This window comes from Lontra canadensis, unplaced genomic scaffold, assembly GCF_010015895.1.
Source record: "Lontra canadensis isolate GAN:19392208 unplaced genomic scaffold, GSC_riverotter_1.0 scaffold30, whole genome shotgun sequence".
Taxonomy (NCBI): domain Eukaryota; kingdom Metazoa; phylum Chordata; class Mammalia; order Carnivora; family Mustelidae; genus Lontra; species Lontra canadensis.
The window spans coordinates 3444178-3466131 of NW_022631024.1; the positions used below are offsets into that span (position 1 = coordinate 3444178).

Here is a 21954-nt window from a genome sequence, read left to right on the forward strand (position 1 = left end):
GGCCGGCAAGTAAGAGCAACCTGGATCTGTAGGTTTCTGATGGCTTCTATCCTTGTGTTTTGTTAGCAAAATTGGAAGGAGTGGAGTGCAAGATGGTAGAATTGTTGCTGGCACAGAATTCATTTAACTTCTACTTGAAAGTCATCTCTCTTTTAAATACATATTGATTAGAGGCCAAATACCTCAGTTCTATTCTTAGCCCAGCACTTTAATTACAGTGGATTCTTAGTTAAGCCTGATGGTTCAGTTCTCTGCCATCCTCTACCACCACCCTCTTTTTAACTTATACATCAGACAAACATAGTGAAATGGCTTTCTTGAAAAAAAATAATTAAAAATGATCCTCAAGCAGAATGTATCACTGTCATGTTGAAATTACAACCTTAGCCCACAGAGCCCTTTCCTGTGATGGGCTGATTTTCAAAGCCAAACTTTAAAGATACAGTTATATAATATTTACAGTTATGTGATAATATTAACAATCATAATGGCAAGAATCATCTTTTGGCATCTGCTGTGCAATGGATACTATGTTAAAACAGGTATATACATTATTTCATTCAATCTTATCAACATTTTATTAAGAAAGCACTATTACTACTCCTAGTAATTTGCCCAAGGTCATACAGCTAGTGATTGAAAGAGTCTGGAAACTTTCTGGCTCTGGAGGCTGAGTTCTTAATTATTAACATCAACTGATTCTCTTAGTGAAGAAACATGCTGGTTCTAGAGTCAGAGATTTGGGGCTCAGAAGGGGCTGCCCTATAGGGGAGACACCCATCATCTCAGTGGAATAGCAAGTGTGTATGCAGCTGCCTTTGATTTTTTTTTTTAATGGGTTAAAATTTAAGTGACTTTTCTAGGTGTCATAGAACTTTACAGCAGAGAACGGACCACAGTGACCACCAGCAACAGATATTAATGCCTGTTTCACTTCAACATCACTTCATAGTTACTCTGCAAAGCTCGTGAAGTGCCATAATATTTTGTGAGTTATCTTATTCAAATGAGGAGCTTTTAGCACAGATAGAGATGAAGTGCTTTGCCTCAGGCCACAGAGTTAAAAGTGACAGAGCCAAGAACCAGACCTTTGTCTTCATGTTCTAGGTAGTGGGCTCTTTTTTACAGGTAAGGAAAGAGTTGGAGGGATTGATTGATTTATATAGATAGAGAGCAAGGGTGCGGAGAGAGGGGCAGAAGGAGAGAGAGAATCCTAAGCAGGCTCCATACCCAGCACGGAGCCCAGAGCCCAATCCAGTCTTACTTGATACCATGACCGCAGCCAAAATCGAGGGTTGGATGCTTAACCAACCAAGCCACCCAGGCACCCTGAGTCTGAGGGATTTTTAAGTGTCTTGGCCAGAATCAGTCATTTGGTAGCAGAGTCAGTGCTATTGCTAGAGACACCAAGTAAAAATGAGAGCTTTGGGTAGGTTATGAGGAATATTGTAACATCCTTAAGTCCTCCCGAGAACTGAGTGCTATTGTATACACTAAACCACAATCTATTATATGCACCAAACCACTATCAGCAAAGATTTAGATTACGAAACTGGCTTTCCAGGACTGATACTATATAGCTCCTCCCAAACACAGGGAAGGGATCCAGAATTTTCCCTCCTCACTAATACTCAGAAATGAGATCCTAGAAGATATGAAAGTCAAGATGTAATCTTGCACAGTTTTCTTTGCAGGATTCTGAGATCTATCCCTGAATCCCTTCAGGATGATAAGGCTGCATTGCGAGTGTGAATTCAAACAATGGGAACTACTCTGTCTGAGTACATCTACCAAAATTCATCCCAAATGGAATCCAGATCACAGGGGAGGAAGGCTGAAATGCAGTGTTATTTACATCACAAATGATTATTTTTTTCTTTCCGTTTTATAAATTTCACTCTAGAATGAAGCAGTCAAGTTGTGGAAATAGAAGAGATCGGTTTCTTAGTGACGTCCATTGGTAGGCTGGAACACAATGAAGACAGAGCCCTGGGCTTTTCATGGAAGCTCATTTGAGATGTCAGTTCCAGGCTTGTTTGTAACTTAGATTTTGTGTGCGTATATGTTTTTTATTCTATCCTGGTGATTTTTTCCAGACTGAATCCACTATTGTGGTTTTTGTACAAAAGAGGGTAGCTAATAAAATGCCATGGTACATATAGTTTGCTATTCTGCGTGGAAAGTTGGAAAGTGAAGGGGGACTTACAATAGCATGGGGCTACTCCATCCAAGCAGAGGTTCAGGGAAGAAGTAGGGGAGGCCCCACCCGTGTACAGGGGCCAGGCCAGTCAAGGTACCACAGCGTAGTTACTTTCTCTGTCTCACGGTCTGACTCCTTGTTGTCCCTCAGATATGACAGGCATGGTTCTGTCTCAGGACCTTTATACTGGCTGCTATCTACACTTAAAATTCTGTTCTTCTAAACTAACTCCCACACTTTCTTCAGCTCGCATTCAAAGGTCATTTTTCATTTTCTCAAAGAAACTCACTCTAACCGTCCTATTTTAAAATGCAACATGCATCCTTCCTTAAAATTGCCTTGTTTTTCTCCATTGCAGTTACAACTTTCCAACATATATATTTATGTGAATTGTTTAAGTAAAAAAATAAAATACATTTATGTATTTATTTAAGTTATTTAAATACAATTAGAAATAACTTTAAAACGTACATAAATACGTTTTAGAAGATGCGTGCTGAGAGAAATATGTGTTCCATCTACCTTGTTCGCCGCTGAACTGAAGCACACACAGTGGGTTTGACGCAGCGTGTAGGCACTCAGTTTCTTTGCTAAAAAAGTGATTGTTTATTTCACATGGCCTCCTTCAATTACCTTTCAGTATGTTTGGAAAACCTATCAATATATTGCTTTAAAATTGTATTGGCTTAAAAGTCTCCAATTTTGGGATGCCTGGGTGGCTCAGTGGGTTAAGCCTCTGCCTTTGGCTCAAGTCATGATCTCAGGGTCCCGGGATCGAGTCCCACATTGGGCTCTCTGCTCAGCAGGGAGCCTGCTTCCTCCTCTCTCTCTGCCTGCCTCTCTGCCTACTTGTGATCTCTGTCTGTCAAATAAATAAAATCTTAAAAAAAAAAAAAAGGCTCCAATTTTGAAAGCATGCTCAGGGGATGTAACTCTACCTGCCCCCAAGTCATTTTAGTTTTTTTTTATTATTATTACTGTAATTCCAGTATAGTTAACATACAAGGTTATATTAGTTTCAGGTGTACAGTGTAGTGATTTAGCACTTCCATACACCACCTGGTGCTCATCACAAGTGCCCTCCTCCATCCCCATCTATTTCCTCCATCCCCCACCTGCCTCCCCTCTGGTGATCATCAGTTTGTTCTCTGTAATTAAGAGTCTGTTTCTTGGTTTGTCTCTGTTTCCTTTGTCATTTGTTTCTTAAATTCCATATATGAGTGAAAGCATATGGTATTTTTCTTTCTCTGACTGACTTATTTTGCTCAGCACAATACACTCTAGTTCCATCCATGTTATTGCCAATGCCAAGATTTCATTCTTTTTGTTGGCTGAATAATACATATTTATTAATATCGATCTACCTATATATATGTATATACACACACCACATCTTTACCACTCATTTATTTTTTTCCATTCATTTATTGATGGACACTGGGCTTTTCCTATAATTTGGCTCTTGTAGACAATTTGGCTATACATATATATATATACATACATATATGCATATGTGTGTGTTTGTATGTGTGTGTGTGTGTATATGTATATACACACACACATATATATGAGATGTATGTCTAAGTCATTTTAGGTTTCTTAAAGATTTTATTTTATTTAGGGAGAGCACAAGTGGAGGGCAGAGGGAGAGAATCTCGGGTAGACTCTGCACAGAGCACAGAGCCTGATGCAGGACTTGATGCCACGACCCATGAGATTATGACTTGAGCTGAAACCAAGAGTTGGATGGTCAACTCACTGAGTCACTCTGGTGTCCCCAAGTCATTTTAGTTTTACAGATAATATAATTTGTCAAACCAACCAAAACCTGTATTACAAATGAAATGAATGGGTATTAAAGTGATGTTACATGACCTTTAAGGGGAAAGGGAGAGGAGATGGAGGTATTTTGCCTATATTATCTCCTAAGGCATTGTTAGCCACCATTTTACAAAGGAAAACCTGAGGCTTGGAAAAATTAAGGGCCTTATGCAGGTTACACAGATAGTAAAAAGAAGAGGCATGATTCTGATATGGTTAACTACAACATGCACCATCTTCAAACTGTAAGTTCTGTAGAGATGATAGTTATAGATGACTTGTGTGTTGGACACTGTGGGATGCCACCCAGATAACCATCAGGAAGACCAAAGGACTCGTCGGCCCCAGTCTTGGGACTGCTGATCGCTGTCAGCTCTCTAGATACCAGAAGTTTTCCACGATGGGGGCACTCCTCAGCCAAGGGTGCAAGATCAGGACAAATCCAAGGACTCCTCCTCATGGAGTTCAAAGGCCTGGCCCCTTGCCTCATTAGGAACAACTTGGCAGGGCCACCCAGCTCTAGGGCTTCCTGTGGGGTTCAGCTTAGGCCTCTGTTATGACTATGTCATCTCTCAGTTCCTGCATCTGCCTCCTTGTAGCACCTTCACTCTGCCACAAGTGTATCTCCCAAAAGTGCCTCCTGATAAACTTCTGACATGCAAATCTCTGCCCCAGAGTTTGGTTCCAGGGAACCTGCCCAGAGTCAGTTTATTGGATAGTATCATTGGGATGAAAATAATTGCAATAATGGCACCAGGAACCTACTCCTTAAATCTGATCTCACATAGCAGGAAGACTCCAGAACCCACAGTTCCACAAAAGTTGAGACATTCGCTCTCTCTCAACTTCCAGAACCAGCTTGGGAGAAATGACTGTGATGTATAATTTCACTCTTGTACAATCATCTATTTCCTCCATTAGCTTAGTCTGAGATGCAGAGCGATTTGATAGTCATCACAGCCAGTAAGAAACTGCCCCCCGTAAAATCCTCTGTACAGTAAGTGAGGTCCACTACGTGCAGGGTGTTATGCTCATTACACTTGAACAAGCCAGAGATGCATAAAATTACCCCCGAAAACTCTTGTATTCAATGAGTAAGACCTATTCTGTGCCAGGTGTTTGTGCGTGACACTCAGAAAGAATCAAAGAGGCATGAATTTAGTTCTTGCCCTCAAATAACTCTGGGTTTAAAAAGTGGTTTTCTAACTCGTGTGCATTGGAATCCCCCATGGAACATGATGAAAACGTCCAGGATTGGTCTTGAAATGGCACCTAGCAGTTACTCCTACTTAATTTTTCTGTTCTACTCCAAGTGGTCCCTGAACCACTTACACAGAAAATCACATCCTGTAGGTGACATAAAATATGTACTGCTTGATGTATTCTGAGTACAAGTACTATTGTAGGCTCTGTGGCAGAGGCATATACTCTACTAGGGACAGATAATGTTCCAATTAACTTATATATATACAGCTACAGAGAAACTGTTACATGCCACATACTGTGATAGGCTCTGTGACAGCACATGGGTGAACTGTTCATGGTTCCTCTTCTCAAAAAACTTCTTCATTACAGCTAGATAGCAGTGTTTAGTATCTGTCTTTGTTTCCTTACCTATTTATTTCATCATTTAATTCATCTCTCCTGTAAATGTTTACTGAACACCTACTAAGTGAAATGAGCCATCAGTATGACAAATAAAGATGTGATAAGGACCTACCCAGAAGTATCAATATCCTTCCATGGGAAGGCTGACAGTTTAGCTTCCATATAATTGTCAGTATTTAAGGTCCAGTTAATTAAAATAATTCCTGCGACAATGAATAGGCAATCATCTTGAGGCAGTGATCACCTTGAAATAATGGTTCTTGTAACCATATTAGGGCCATCCTAATTCCCATTAGTTCACAAACTGGGGGGAGGAGGGAGAGTAGTAAGAGATCCCTCTGGTTTGCCTGACTCAAATGAGCCATTTTTGAATTTGGAGAATTTCATAATCTTCAGTCTCACTGGCCCGTGCTAGCAGATTTCTGGATTTCTAGGAAAATCTCTGGTATGTGTCATGGTGAGGAAATGCTCAAACAAGGAAAATGGGTAAATGAAGAATCCTGATCATTTAGAAAGAATTCACCAAGAAGCAGAGGTCTGTGCGGTCTAACTAGAGAACTCGCACAATGCAGTAGCAGGAAATACCAGCTCCATGACAGGTAGGGCTGTGCTCTCCCCTCCCCTGCCCAAGGCAGGCAGCAGGAATCCATTCTAGCTCTCTTTCCCAAAGACACAGAGGGAGCCACAGAATCCTTCTAAAATCACTGGCTCCAGACATCCACTCCCAGGGAATTATAATTAGCATAAAGGATGTTATCTGGTTTCCATTCCTAGTGCAGTGGCTTGGATTTGAGATTGTGGAGATTTGGGATTTGAGTCCAGTTCTCGCAGGTTCTCTGGCCATCGGTTTACTAGTCTTTCTAGTGGGATACTTGTCTTATACTAGTTATAAGTACTTATAGTAACTAGTATAGTATCTAGAATAATAACTAGTACTTATACTAGTTATGCATCTGTGTGTTTAGGAAAAATCAAAGGTGAGAAAATACAGGAATCAGTATTGAGAAAAGGAAGTCCAAACTGCTCATAAATAACGGGGCTCTACTTGACATGCCTTACTTGACCCTGCGCTCTCTCCTCCTGATGTCTCTGCCTTCTAGCAATCTAGTTTTGGGGCCATTTTGAACTTCATTTATTTTCCTGAATGCCCTTTAACTCCATTACTTATATCTTATGTTAAATGCTGTTTCCTCTCCCTAAGGAAACTTCTTTCTCTTCTCCTTACCACACTCTCTATCCCTAACTCAATCCCAGACTACTTGAATCCATGATTTTTCATTATCACTCGAGTATATGATTATGCCAACTCACTCTTTAGCTGTATTGGTCCTTCCTCTGGGAGTTTTTCTTTGATGACATCAGTTTTGGGTTGGACTCTGTTCATGCAGAGCCCCCATTATTGCCCTTATCTTGGCTCTTACCTTCAACTTCTTTGTGTGCAAAGACTACTTCTTGACCTCTGTTCTTTCTATAGTGCTTTGCATGTCATCAGCACATAGTAGGTGCTCAAAAATACTTTTGGTGAACATAGCAGCAAGCGTTTATTGCTGATAATGATGAGCCTGATGATTGTATCTCCCCTATTTTATACCAGTCTCTTTTTAACTATTTTTGTCTTATTCTGTATTTTATGTAATCTGTATTTATTTAATAAAAGTACTTGGTTATTAATTAGCTAATAAAGTAGAGAATAATTTAACAGAGACTCATAAAGAACCAGAGAGGTTTGATTATATGTTTATCCCACTTACATTTACTGAGCACTTTCTATGTGATGGAAAAAGGGAGAAATTAAGAAGCAAATGACACCGTCTCTTTCATCAGAGAAATCAGACTAGCAATAGAGATGGACATCAAGTAATTGACTGAAATGACCATGAAGTGGGTGCTAATCATGTGTTCATGTTAATTGAATACCTTCTATATTCCACACACTGTTCCAGGCAGTAGGACATACAGGTGAGCAAAATGAAGCCCTGTCCGCAGGAAGCTTCTGTTACAGAGCTGTGAGTCGGTGGAATCTGGGGAGGTCGGAAGCATGTGGGAGGAAACGCCGCATTCTGCTTGGGATGGGAGTTCAGAGAGGGCGCCTCTCCGAAGGTGACATTTTTTTGCCAGTCTGAGTGGAGTGAAACAGTACCAACTCCTAAGGATGAAAGAATCCTCATTTAACTATGGAACATTAAGGCCTGATAGGTGGGATTGGAGGAGCAGAGTTCTTGGCATGAAGTAGATGCTTGATAAATGTGTCATTCTGGATAAATAACCCCAGTCCAAAAATGAGTAGAAAGTGGTCCTTGCCGCAAGGGTCACGCATTCTAGCGGGGACAAGGATGAGGTACAAGACATAAATGAGAGGGGAGGCTGACAGAAGACAGTGCTGAAGTTCTGGAACTCACACATTCATTACTCTCCTCCCACTGTCGTCCCTAACACCCACTGATCCTCTGTCCCCTTCTCTGAAAATGAACATTCTTCTTGGGAGTTCTAAGCTCTCTGGTGTTCCTGTTTGCTTTGCCGGGTGCTCCACCTTGACCTCCTCCCAAATGTCTCCTGCAAATGTTTATTTTTATAAATGTTGCATATACAAGGCAGGAGATAGGGAAAGGGGTGAGCCAGAGTCATTTACGAAAGCACTTTGGCGCTGTGCTCCGGAAATCATTTCTGCAGGAGGCTGCCCTGGACAGAATGCACTTATCCTCAGACCTCCTATCCCTCCTTCCAAGCAGAAGCCATTGCAATTTTTATTTACAGTCAGACGCTCTGTGGAGTTCTAAGCCAACAGGCTTCTTTCCTGAAAAGCCTGTGGTGGCCTCCAGCTTTCCCTCCTCACCTTAGACAAGGATGTTTTTCTCTTTGATCCAAACAAATAATGAGATACCTATCTGGGCCAGAAGGAGAACTGGAGACCTGATTTACCCCCATCGGTGGATGCTTAATGGGTGCCCCCTTCTCAGGCCCCAAACCTAGGATCCTGAAAGGGCAGGAAGGGACTACATTTTACTGAGCACATGCCACCCTCACCAACCTCAGCACACATGACTTCATAAAATTGTTATGAAATTGACATTCCTATCCCACTTTATAGATCTGGGAAGGACAGAAGGAAGAACAGAGGGAGGGATGTGGGATTTGAGGGTCTGTAACTTGAATGATGTCTCACAGCTGGTGAAAGGCTGTCTACCCATTTTCCCTCCATCATCTCTGTTAAGCTTCTGCCTCCTCCTCCACCAAAAAGTGTTCTCAGCCAGGTCATCACTGACAGCCACATGATTAAACCTGAGAGTCAATTCTCAGTCCTCATTTTGGCTGACCTGTGAGCAACATACAATTCACTTCCTCACCACCTCCTCATGAAACACTTCCTTCACTTGGCTTCCGAGACTTCATACGTACTCCTGGTTTTGCTGGGTCCTCACTGCCCGGTCTTCTTTCTCAAGTTCTTAGCCAGCTTTTGCTCCTCAACCTGATGTCTTTTTTTTTTTTAATTTAATAAATTTTATTTTATTTTATTTATTTATTTTTTAAACATATATATATTTTTTTTAATTTTATTTTTTATAAACATGTATTTTTTTTTCCCCAGGGGTACAGGTCTGTGAATCGCCAGGTTTATACATTTCACAGCACTCACCATAGCACATACCCTCCCCAATGTCCATAATCACACCCCCCCTCTCCCAACCCCCCTCCCCCCATCAACCCTCAGTTTGTTTTGTGAGATTAAGAGTCACTTATGGTTTGTCTCCCTCCCAATCCCATCTTGCTTCATTTACTCTTCTCCTAACCCCTTAACCCCCCATGTTGCATCTCCTCTTCCTCATATTAGGGAGATCATATGACAGTTGTCTTTCTCCGATTGACTTACTTCGCTAAGCATGATACCCTCTAGTTCCATCCACGTTGTCGCAAATGGCAAGATTTCATTTCTAAATAAGTAAAATCTTCAGAGCCTACACTTCCCCATGCTGGACCGGAGCATGAGCACACCCTTGACGGGAGTCCCAGGATTGTCCGCCATCTTCTGCCACAGGCATTGCTCTTCCCCTTGAGAGTCCATCCAATCCACACTCTTCCCATGGCTCACACCGGTTCCAGAATTCAAATGAACTCCTCCCAGAAAGATGTTGCTGGAAAAGGCCTCCTTGTCCCAGACAGTAAGTTCTAGGCAAACATTCTTTATATCCTGGGGGTTCAGGCCACTGAACATGAAAGTATGATTCCACTGAGGGTTAACACTCTTCTTTACCACCAGAGTTTTGTGCTTGGTAGCTTTGCTGTCATCTGGGAGCAGGTAGCCCTTCACAAAGCTATCAGAAGTGCCTCCTGACTTCACCGCTGTCAAATTCTTTGCCTCTTTGATGAACACTTCCAGTATTCCTCCAAAGATTACGGTGACTCCTTCTTCTTTCCCCTTTTGAAGGTCTTCTTTCCTTGAACTTGTTCTAGAGGAATCATCAGGTTCTCCTCTGGGGGGATGTAATGTAAAACAACTGTTAGCTCTCCTTTATAGTGAAGGCCTATGTCTGCAGCGAATTCCACCTTGGGCTGAAGCACAAACCATTCATCACTTGGATTTTCAAAGTTCCATGAGTCAAAAGGAATCTCCACCTCCCCGAGGAAGCTGTTATGTCCAAATCGATCATGATGCCAGACCGAGAGCTGCAGAGTTCTCGTCTCCAGCTGGGTGTGGCTGATGGTGTACTTTAGTGTCTCATTGAATTCTGGATTGGTGCCTGTTCTGATCTTGGTCTTGCACTTATTGTTTCTGGATTTGTCAGGAAGAAGGTATGACTTGAAATAAGCATCTGTTCTCTGTTTCTTTTCATCTCCTATGGCCAGATTTCTGCAATTCTTGACAAAAATGCAGAGCCCGCCAGTTTTGTAGCAGTAGCTGATGTGGAGAAGGATTTCACCACTGACCTTCACGTTGCCATAGTCTCCTGTTTCACTGTAAACACTCATCATGCTGTTAAGGCTGGTGGTTGACAGGCCACTTGCTAGGCTGTGGGTGTTGGCAGAAAACCGGGAGGACACTAAGCCATGAACACCTTGCTCAGTCTCTTCCAAGGAGTCCAAGTCTTTGTCTAAAGCCCCAGGGACGGACTTGCTTCTTATGTTTACAGTATTCTCTAAGTCTTCTGGAAATGACCCACTCAGATCTAACTCAGATCGACTCCAGTCTGAGGAAAGGGAGATCTCAGACACCGCTATGGAAGGTGTACCAGAAACATTTCTGCGATGACTCTTTGTGAGGTCCTCATACGTGCTTTCGATGGCAGCCAAATCCATGGAACTTTCAAAACCATGCCGCTTTCTAATGCTGACTGAGGCCACATTGTGTGTGCTTGGGGCTGGTGACCTCTGAGTGATGGAGGTCACACCACTGCTCCGGCTGCTTTTCGGGGTTGAGGGGCCAGCTTCCTGGTCATTAAGATCGGATGAACCCGTGCTTCCCCTGTCTGAACCAGGGACTGACTTTAAACTCCGAAAGTTCTGGCTGTCTAGGTCCAAGCTGTAGCTCCGCCCACTTTCCGTTTTTGGAGTCATGATCTCTCCCCTGGTTGCTGATCTGAACTTGCTCAGAAGAAATCCTTTTTTCCTGGGTCCATCACGACTGGCCTTTTGCCCGGAAGAAGGCGAAGTATCTGTCTTTTCTGGGTCCTGGCGGGATTGCTCTTGACTTTGTGTTTCTTCAGTTCCTGGACTTCTTCTTAAGATGGACTGTCGGACTATATCAGTGCCCAGAACGTTGACTTGCTTGAACTGCTTTGCCTTTTCTTCAAAAAACCATTCACCAGTTATAATCCTTAGCTGTCTTGAACCGGTCGCAGGCTCGGTCAGCTCGGAGCGCGGCTGGAGGCCAGGGTGACGGGAGCAATTGGGCGCTGTTCTCTGAGGGCGCACCGAGGAGTGGGGCCCCGGGCTCTCGGCTCCTCGGGCCGGAGACTGGGAGGCCGCCATCTTCATTCCCGTCCTCCGGAACTCAACCTGATGTCTTGATATTGAACTATGTCAGAACTCCGTCCTTGGGCCATTTGTTTTCTCTGTTGACATTTATCCCCTGGGTGATGCCATTCCCTGTCACTGCTTCAGATATGATTGGCACAGCAATGGCTCCTTGTGCCCTCCACAGTGGACCACTTCTCTGAACTTCGGATTGGTCTATACCATGGGGTGCTTGACTCCTCTCCTTGGAAGTCTCAAACTTATCATTTGTAAAATCAACCTTCATCTCTTCCCATGAAACCCACTCCTGTGGCAGACTCCCCAGTCTCTGTCCCTGGCAGCTCCATCTTTCCCGTTGCTCAGAACAATGACAACAAATAAAATCTTCTCCTTCTCTCATACTCCATACCAAGCTGGACAAGATGTATGGTTTGTGTTGCCTTCCAAATACATCCTAGGGCCAGCTAGTGTTTGCCATGCCTATGGTTACCAGCCTGTACAAGCCTCCACCTTCTCACACTCATATAACTGGTGGTTTTCCTTCCTTTGTGTTTGTGCTATAAGCTTGGTCTCAACTCAGTGGCCGGTGTGGTCCTGGTGAACCTCTCAGTTCTCCCCAAAGGCTTTTTGTCTCACTTGGGGGAAAAGCCAATATTTTTAAAATAACTGACAGGGTCTGATTCTCTCTGGCCTCACGTTCCTTTTCTGAACCCTTCACCTATCCATCCCACCCACTCCCTTTACACTCTGTTCCAGCCCCATGAGCCTTTTTGCCTTTCTCCCTGCCTGGGATTCTGCCCCATAGCATCTACACAGCTGGTTTCCCCAATACCTCCAGCTCTTCATCTGAATGTGACTTTCTCAGGGAGGAACTAGCTGTCTACATAAAATTACATCCCTACCCCAGCATTTTCTTTCTGCCTCCCTTATTTCGTTCTTCTCCTTACTACTTGCCACCATCATATATTCTGTATGTTTCATTGGTTTATTCTTTCTCTCTCTCTCCTCACAAACTAGAAATTAAGTTCCTGAAGGGTAAGGCTTTGTTCTAGTTTTCCCATTGCTACATATTAGAGACGTGTGTTTGTGTATTGGAGCTTCAGTTACTATTTGTTAAGTAAATATACACATAAAGGGAAGGGAGGTATCACTCAGGTTTAGTATAGGCAAGGAAGGCTTCATGGAGGAGGAGAGAGAAATTTTGTTGAGTACTTACCGTGTGCCAGACAGGCACTAAGTTAAACATATTATATCCATTATCTCATTAAATCCTCCTGATAACCCTCTGAAGTAGATATTATTGTTATTTCTATTGTCCTGATTAGAAAACTATAGTGTCAAAGGCTAATTCAAGTCTTCTCAAGATCACTGGAACGCTTTGTAGGAGAAACCCATGAGGCAGCTCTTTTTCTCTCTGGTCACCAACCATGGGATACAGTTTTAGAAATCTCCATAGGAATGGAACTCACCTGCTTGCATTAAAGAAAGAAATCAAAGGAAATCACATTTAAAAAAGAACTAAGTGTTCATTCACACATTTGTTTATTTTTTCAGGAACTATTATGATTTAACTCTCATAACAATTCTATGATAGTATGGGCTGTATCCATAGGGCAGAAAAATGAATGGCACATTCCTTGCCCTCAATGAGCCCACAATCTAGCAAAGCTGACATTGATACGAAATTATAAGCATCTTAAAAGCTTTGTGCTTTAGGAGCACAGAGAAGAGAGCAATTGATTTCTTCAGGATGAAATCAGACAGGTAAGGGCTCAGAGAGATGACATCTAAACTTGACCCTACAGGTTGGGGAAGTTCCAGCCACAACTGTAGTAGGAGCAAAGCATGGAGCCATGGCCCCCCATGTGGACCTACTCAGAGGGAAGAGTTTAACAGAGGAAAGAAAGATAGATCTGGGACTTTGCCCTAAAGGCAGTAGGAAGCCATGGCCAGATTTAACCCGTGAAGTGGCCTGGTCAGATCTGTGCTTTGCTGAGATGGCTCTGACTCTTATTATGGAGCATGGATGGCAAGGGATTTAAAAAAAAAAAAAAAAAGGGCGACAGGATGCTGAGATAGGGGGCCTTGCAATGTCCAAGAAGAGATGATGTGGTCAGTGTGGTGGCCGGCGAAGTGGGGGTGATGGGTCATGATGTAGGTTCACATACTTAAAGGGTGACAGTCAGTTGCTCTTAGGAGGCTGACCTTGAACTCACCTAGGGAGGTTTAAACAATTCTGTTCCTTAGAATTGTGCTACTCTGTAGCCCACACCAACTGAGTCAGAATTTCTGGGGTTGGGGCAGGGTGTAAATAGTTTGTAACTAGTTGTAGCCAGATGATTCCGTTATGTAGCCAAGTTTGAGAACCATTGGCTTATGAATTCTAGGTCTGGATGACTCACTGGATGTCACCAGGAAGGAAGAAGGGAGACTGGGGAAGATAAGATCTTCCAGCCCACATGACTTGGGGGAAAGGTTATTGTTTCAATATCTTTTCTAAAGAATCAGTTCGGCTACAGGGGGTACTTGATGAGTAGCCTTGGGAAAATGACATACTTCCCAGCTGCAAAAAATGGGAAATTTACCTTATGAAATTATTGTAAGGTTTAAGTGAGGTAATGCATTTAAAATGCACGTGGTACCAGGAAAATAGTGGGAGCTCACAATTTTTATTTTATTAATTATTTAATTATGTTACACAAGAATGAGTCTACTGGAAAAGGAACAGTCTTCAGCTGAGGGATGCATATTTGGTTCTTGACATAGTGTATTTATAGAGTGTCTGTGGGCTACCTAGTAGTCATTTGGAAATAATACTTTAGTGTTCAAGAGGTAGTTCAGAGCCATAGGGGCATAAATTTGGTACTGTGGGGCACGACTACTGTTCAAGCCACACAAAGATCCCATCACTCAGAGGAAAGATGTCCTGAAGGATGTGGGGGGCAGACTAGTATATTGGGTAGAAGCAAATCACATAAGCCTCAGTTTCCATCTTGGCAAAGTAATAGCACGTTTCAGGGTACTTCTGAGAGAATTAAATACGATGCGGATAAAGCACATTAAACATGTGTACTAGTCGAGGCATCTGAATACAAAAAGCCAGAAGAGAAAAAAAGGAAGAGAATTTTCAGAAAAGCAGCTTGTCATGGAATAAAAGAGTTCCTTTCAAGTTGGAGGGAAGGAGCAATTGTGTCAAACACATAAAATAAATCATTTTGGGCCATAGTGTTCTCATCAGTATAATGAGCCCTTGGATAAAAGGGTATTTACGTAAGTGTTAATTTATTGTCCTCCTTTGAATATGAGCTTCCTAGCATTGGAAACAAAGAGGGGAATGCAATCAGTTACAAGGTTCAAATGCTACTTTTCAGGAGGAAACAGTTATTTGCTGGCCAAGGGCTGAAATCAATTTCTTTCTTGGGTCTTCCTCACTGGAGGATTAACATGGGCTTTAATGGGAGGTGTCCTCTTCGATATCTCTAAAATGCTCTTTAGAATGAGTTTTATGAGATTCCTTCCCATAAAGTGTCTGTGTTTACATTGCTCATAAATGCAAACTTACTAGGGACCAGATGATTATAATAGTGTCTAATATTACCATAATAATGAAATCAGCCCACCATTTAGCGAGCATTTATTATGTGTCAAGCACCGTGCAAAGTACTTTATTTACAGTGTTTTTAATGCAGCCCCAGAAGAAGCAAGAGGGCAAGCATTATTAACATGTTTCCCACGTGGCAGATTTGAGGTTGCAAGAAGCTGAGTGACCACTCAAGGTCAAACCAACAACACCGCTAGGGTTTAAAACCAACTCAACCTGCTTCCAAGGTCTGTGCTTTTAAAAGCTACTCCGTTCCAGGGTTTAACCTATTTTGTAAACACGGTTTCCAGTATGATGGGCTGAAGCAGAAATCAACTGATTTTTATCAAGGAGGGAGAAGAGGTCCAGAAAGGTGAAATGAATTTCCGAGGGTCCCCCAAGTTTTTGGATGGAAGTACCATATGCTCAGCCTCCCTCAGGTAACGATGTATTATGTTCTGTCCTGTCGGATGTAATGCTAGCTGACGTGAACAGAGAAGAGAAGTTCTTACGCTCATTCCCTCTATGGGCAGAGGATATTTTTGAAAGTGTCAGATGGGTTTAGTTACAATTCTTGACCCCTAAGTGATCAAAATGAATATTGCGGTCTACGTATTCTTTGTGTGCAAATTGCCGATTTTTCTTTTAAGGGGTGTCAGTGGCAAGTGGGGGAAGACTGTGAGCAAAGGAGATTCTGCCCAGATGATCTGGGTAAGTGACACACAGCCAGGGTACACCCTCTCTGGGTAAGCTTTGTCAACCCATCTACTGGCTCTTAAATTTACATTCTCTGTCCCTCCTCAGGGACAAAGAAAACCCCTCCTGCACTTCAGACTGTAGAGCCCTGCAAATACTCTGCCCTCATCAATCTCCATTCAAATGCCAGCAAAATGACCCCTCAGACAAAGGCACTGAGTTAATAAATCAACATCCTTTTAAAGAATTTTCTTGTAATGGACACAGAGAATCAGAAGGGCTACCTTAGCCAAAGAGGCAGTGAGGTAATAGAGAGTATCGTTCAGACCCTCGGGACCTGCCCACAGTCCTGGTTTCAAATCTCACAGAGCTGTGTACTTCCTACGTGACCTAGAGCCCAGTCCCTTACCTTCGGAGAGTCTGCTTTCTCCTTTTTGGGAAAAGGGCAGGTTAACCGCCCCTATTTCCTATGATGGTTGGGAATGCTGTTCCCAGGAAGATTGTGTGTTTGCATGCTGGGGGGGGCCCATATATAAACACTGCTAGGTTCCCTCCTCCCTGTAATCTGACTGGGACAGAGAACTAGGAATTAGCTCAGCAACATCCCTGTTTTCTCTGGAATCTGTCTGTCCTCTGAGAACACAGTCTGTGGTTTACCCTCTGCCATACATTGGACGTGCCTGAGAGGTCTGGGGACACCCAGGGCTGCTGTGACCGGGTGGACAGCTCTGGCTAATTCTGGAAGACACCACTGCACCATTTCAAACAGCTCTTCCAGTAAGAAAGTCAACCCTTTCCCGTCTATCTGCCCCACTCCTTTGTGTAACTTGGTTATTAAATACCTTCAGAACTTGAGAGACTTCCTAAAATCCTATCAAGGTGTAAATGAAATCATGTGACTCAAGTGATTGACCAGGTGCTCTCAGTTCTGCTCGGGAAGTGCGTGGACTTTCCACTGTGGACTTTATGAGGCCTAAGAGCCCATGTTCTAATTGACAGCCTATTATTAATATTATTATTATTATTATTGTTATTAAAGATTTTATTTATTTAGGCGGAGAGGCAGGCAGAGAGAGAGGGAGAAGCAGGCTCCCTGCTGAGCAGAGAGCCCGATGCAGGACTCCATCCCAGGACCCCGGGATCATGACCTCAGCCAAAGGCAGAGGCTTTAACCCACTGAGCCACCCAGGCGCCCCCCTCTTACTCATTATTAATAATCAAAAATTAGTTATTGAAGAGCAAAGTTCTGTGTTTGGGGCTGTGTATAATGCGGCAATGAAAACATGAATCTCATCCCCCCAGGGATTTACCACGACGTAAAGAAAAGGGGGAAAAATGCATATCGGTCTAACTTGGGTAGGAACGAAAATACGCCTCCAGAGTGGGATGAACTGCTGTGGGAAGCTGGAACGTATCGGGGGGAAATGATGTGAGTGCTATAATGCCGGGAGGGCCCTTAAAGAATCCTTGTCCTGCCGTGGGGGCCTGGCGACATGGTGAGGAGCAGCCCCCACCTCCCTGTGCCCACCTTCCTGCTGCGCGATTTCATTTCATCCTCTGTGTCCCCCAGCCCCGTGATTCATGCATCTTCTTGATGACGTCACACTGCTCCTCATCCTGGGTCCTGTCTTCACTCCGCCTTTGGTCAAAGCTAAAACCAGCAGAGATTGAATCCCTGTCTGTCTCCAAAGCCTCTGCCCTGGCCCGCAATTCTAGAACATCTCCTGCAAGGTCCGTATGTAACAAGTTTTCTCCACTGGTTTCAGCTTCTTTGTCTAAAAAATGGCTCTTCTCCTCTAAAGGAATCCCTTCCTGCCTTACCTGCCTTCTTCCCTCCATTCTGCTAACATTGCCCTGGCCCGAGGTATTTTTGGCCTCTCATTTCACCTGGACACGCTGGGAGGCTGTTGCTTCCCCAATGAAGCCTGGGGATGTTTCTCAAAGCCAGCACTCATCTAAACTGTTCCACGGCAGATCCCCTTTAATGTGCAAACAATTTTTCTCATTCCGGTCCTGTGTGGACTTCAGCCTCAGCCCTGGTCACTTTTTAAAAATACATCTTATTCTTGAGGTGCCTGTTGTGGGTGCAGCTGGTTAGGCGTCCGACTCTTGGTTTCAGCTCAGGTCGTGACCACAGGGGCTTGAGATCAAGCTCCACATCAGGCTCTGCGCTCAGCATGCAGTCCACTTGGGTTTGTCTCTCCCTCTCCTTCTGCCCCTCCCCCTATATAAAATAAATACAGAAATCTTAAAAAAATAAAATATACTTTATTCAGAGTACGTTTCTGCTGCTTCTAACAAGTGGCATAGTTTTCCCTGACCCTGTAACATGGCATGTGCTGCTCTTTCCACCGGATTAACACCCTGAGCCCCAATGGAACCTTTACCTGTACATAAGTTATTGTGGGTGTTGGCTCTATAGAGCGATTCCTCTGCTTCTCCTCACCCAGCTTCCTTCTTCCTGTGTGTTTCCATTGTAAGCAGCACAGACCCTTGAGACACCCTTCTGTCCTGTGTCTGCATTTCTGGTCATTTGCCTCATCAGATTTTCTGCTTCATCAGAACAAGGATCATGCCTTACTCATCATGATATTCTGTACTTAGCTCCAATACAAGGGTGGAATGAATGAAGTAATACATAAAGAAACAGATGAAAGAAATTTAGGGTTGGAAATGTTGGAAATTAGAATCCAGTGCCATTGTTTGCTTTGTGCTTCAGCAGTCCTTGGAAATTTGCAAAACAGTTGACCCTTGAACAACATGGATTTCAATTACATGGGTCCACTTACATACAGATTTTACTATAAATGTATTTTCTCTTCCTTATGATTTTCTTAATAACATTCCTTTTCTGAGCTTTATTATGAAAATACAGTATAAAAGGGCAGCTGGGTGGCTCAGATGGTTAAGCATCTGCCTTTGACTCAGGTCATGATTCCAGGGTCTTGGTTTCGAGCCCTGTGTCTGGGTTGCTGCTCTGCAGGGAATCAGCTTGGACCCTCTCCACTTCTTGTGCTCTCACTCTTTCTCTCAAATGAATAATAATTAAAAAAAAAGAACATAGTATATAGTACATAGAACATGCAATATATGTTTTCATTGATTTTTATGTTATCGGTAAGGCTTCTGGTCAACAGTAGGTGATTAGTAGTTAAACTTTGGGGAAGTCAGAAGTTACAGGTGCGTTTTTGACTGCAGGGAGGGGTTGACACCCCTAACCCCACACTGGTCGAAGGTCTGCTGTTCAGAAATGGCTAACGAAGAGGAAATTTCAGCCCACATTAAAGTCATGAACATTCCCACTCTCCTTATTAGACGCTTGCTTTCTGAAGACAGAAGTCATCGTGCCTGAATGTAGTAGGACATTTAGCAGATGTGCTTTAAGCATGTCACACATCTGTCTGAAAGTACTAGAGCTGGATGGATTAACAGTGCGTTAATAGTCCCACCATAAAATACTGTAAGTATTTCAGATAACAGGAAAGAAACCCTTTTGCCCTTGAATGCGCTTTGATGTGAACTGAGGCAGTGAGAGTCTCTCAAAAACAAGGAAGCAAGGAAGGGGGGGAAAAAACCTTCAAATTGTTTATACCAGGGAAGACTGAAATACACAAACTCTACCTTATTTAGAATACTGTGCAGTTTCAAGTTCAACCAAGACCCTCAATAAATATTAATTGAATGTTCATTGAATTAGGTAGAAAACCTAATAATGACTCTTGTTTTTCTCCTCTGAGGAATTTAGGGAACACTGATAGCTACCTATTACCTTCAGAAAATGGGAATTTCTAGGTGCCAGCTACAGAGAGAGAGGGCCAGAGGGGCAAGGAGAGAGAAGACAGATCTGGGTTCAAATCCCAGCTGTGGCTTTCAGGGGTCCTTGTGAGACTTATTCCCATGAGTGTTGATTTGTTGGTCTATAAACTGGAGTTAGTGGTGCTTACTGTTTGGATATTATAGGGTTTTGTGTGGATGAAATGAATGGGTATTTTTAACTGTTAAATTAGAATCTGTGTTAAAGAAATCTCTCATGTATCCATACAAGTCATATCGAGGTACTGTGTGCCCACAGGGGAACATTGTCTTGACTTACCTGTCTCCCGAATCTTAGGCCTGCTGGGGAAAGCTCACTGCTCTTGCTGTCTCTTGCTTTCTCTCTCTCACTGTCTTCATTCAAGTACACCTAATTCAAAATAAGAGATTGTCCCTTCCTCAGTTTCTCTTTCTGGGCTAATGTCAGGGAGTCTATTGTCCTATGCTAACATGAGAACTCTATTTTCATCTCTGATCTCCAGGTTTCTGACGGCACCAGTCAATTCTGTGAAGGATATGATTTCACCTCTGGACTAAGGGGTTTCTTGGACTGGGGACTTTCAGTGCTAAAATTAGGAAAGTCCCAGGCAAACTGGGAACAGGATGGTCACTCTATCTCCTAGCTTTTGTTCAACTGAAAAATAGATTCGAGGGTTCTATAGGGAACAAAACCCCTTTCTTTTTTTTTTCTTTTCTCTTCTCTTCTCGTCTTATCTCGTCTCGTCTCTTCTCTTCTCTTCTCTTCTCTTCTTTCTCTTTCCCTTCCCTTCCCTTTCTTTTTTCAGAGAGAGAGAGTACTCATGCAAGTCACGGTAAGGGGCGAGGGGTGGGGAGCAAAAGGACAGGGAGAGAGAGAATCCCAAGCAGGCTCCATGCCCAGTGCAAAGCCCAATGCAGGGCTTGATCTCATGACCCCGAGATCATGACTGAGCTGAAATCAAGTCAGATGCTTAATTGACTGAGCCACCCAGGTGCCCCCCAAACAGCCTCTTTAGAGCTTACCATCTGGTATAAGAGCCAAGAAAAGAAAGTACATCCTAAGGGTAAGTCAGTCCAAAAGAGGGGGAACTGCCAGTCCATCTGGAAACAGTGACCTTTAACACCCTAATATTGAACCTAATTGTCCAGTAGAATAACAGGGCTCATTGGAAGTCATCTTTCTTTCCCATCTCATTGATCAGAAAAGAATGAGTAATAGAAAGAATGAGTAAGAGAGAGGAAGAGGGTCTGGCATGTTTTTCTCTTCCAGAAGTCCTTTCATGGGTCTGTGAAGAACGAGGAAGTGGATTTTTTGGTTTGGACACAGTGGATCTTACAAGTCCCTACCTGATAGTACATAGTACATGAGACAGGGTGAGAAGTGGGGTCAGCATGAAATTGGGACACCAAAAGACTGAGTCAGAGTGCTGGAGCCCGGCCATGGGATCTTGGGCAAGCCATGTACTTTCTCAAAACCTTAGTTGTTGTGGGGAATTTAATATATAACCTTTTCAAAAGAGCCTTGTGAAATACTGCATGAATGTGTTGGTTTATATTATTTAAAGCAGTAGTTCTTTTTTAACAAACAAACAAACAAACAAACATATAACATATTATTTGTTTCAGGGGTACAGATCTGTAAAGCAGTAGTTCTTCACTGGGGGCAACTCTGCCCCTGTCCCTACCCACCCCCTGCTGGGGACATTTGACAACATCTAGAGCCATTTGGGGTTGTCATACTTGGTGGAGGATGATGCAGGTAGCTAGGAGACAGAGCCAGGGGCTGCTGCTCTGTATCCCAGCCTGTGATGCACAGGGAGACCTCTCCTCGCCTGCCAACAAAGAATTATACAGACCTTAATTGTAGTGGTGGGGAAACCTCCATTCAAAGGTTGATAGATACTAATTATCTTTGCTATAACATTTAAAGGTAGTCTCTGAATGAAAAACATTCAGGGCCATTTGTCACTAATCAATAGTAGCCATCAGCAATTAGATTCATCTCTCAGTCTCTTTTTTTTTTTTAAAGATTTTATTTTTTTTTTAAAGATTTTATTTATTTATGAGAGAAAGAGAGAGAGTGAGCACAGGCAGACAGAATGGCAGGCAGAGGCAGAGGGAGAAGCAGGCTCCCCGCAGAGCAAGGAGCCCGATGTGGGACTCGATCCCAGGATGCTGGGATCATGACCTGAGCCGAAGGCAGCTGCCCAACCAACTGAGCCACCCAGGCGTCCCATCTCTCAGTCTCTTTTGATGCACCCATATCGAGGGTGAAGGTACCATGTACCATGACTCTTTGAGTAAATGG

At 43.2% G+C, this 21954-nt stretch overlaps 1 protein-coding gene across 1 annotated transcript in view; it reads right to left on the minus strand.

Annotated features, from left to right (window-relative positions):
- Window positions 1-9575: 9575 nt before the first annotated feature.
- LOC116872821 (synaptotagmin-like protein 5) overlaps window positions 9576-21954 on the minus strand; it is a 31133-nt gene continuing 18754 nt past the window's right edge. Inside the window, 2 exon segments of the mRNA XM_032866347.1 lie at window positions 9576-10024; window positions 10027-11447. Coding sequence (XP_032722238.1) covers window positions 9576-10024; window positions 10027-11447 — 1870 coding nt within the window.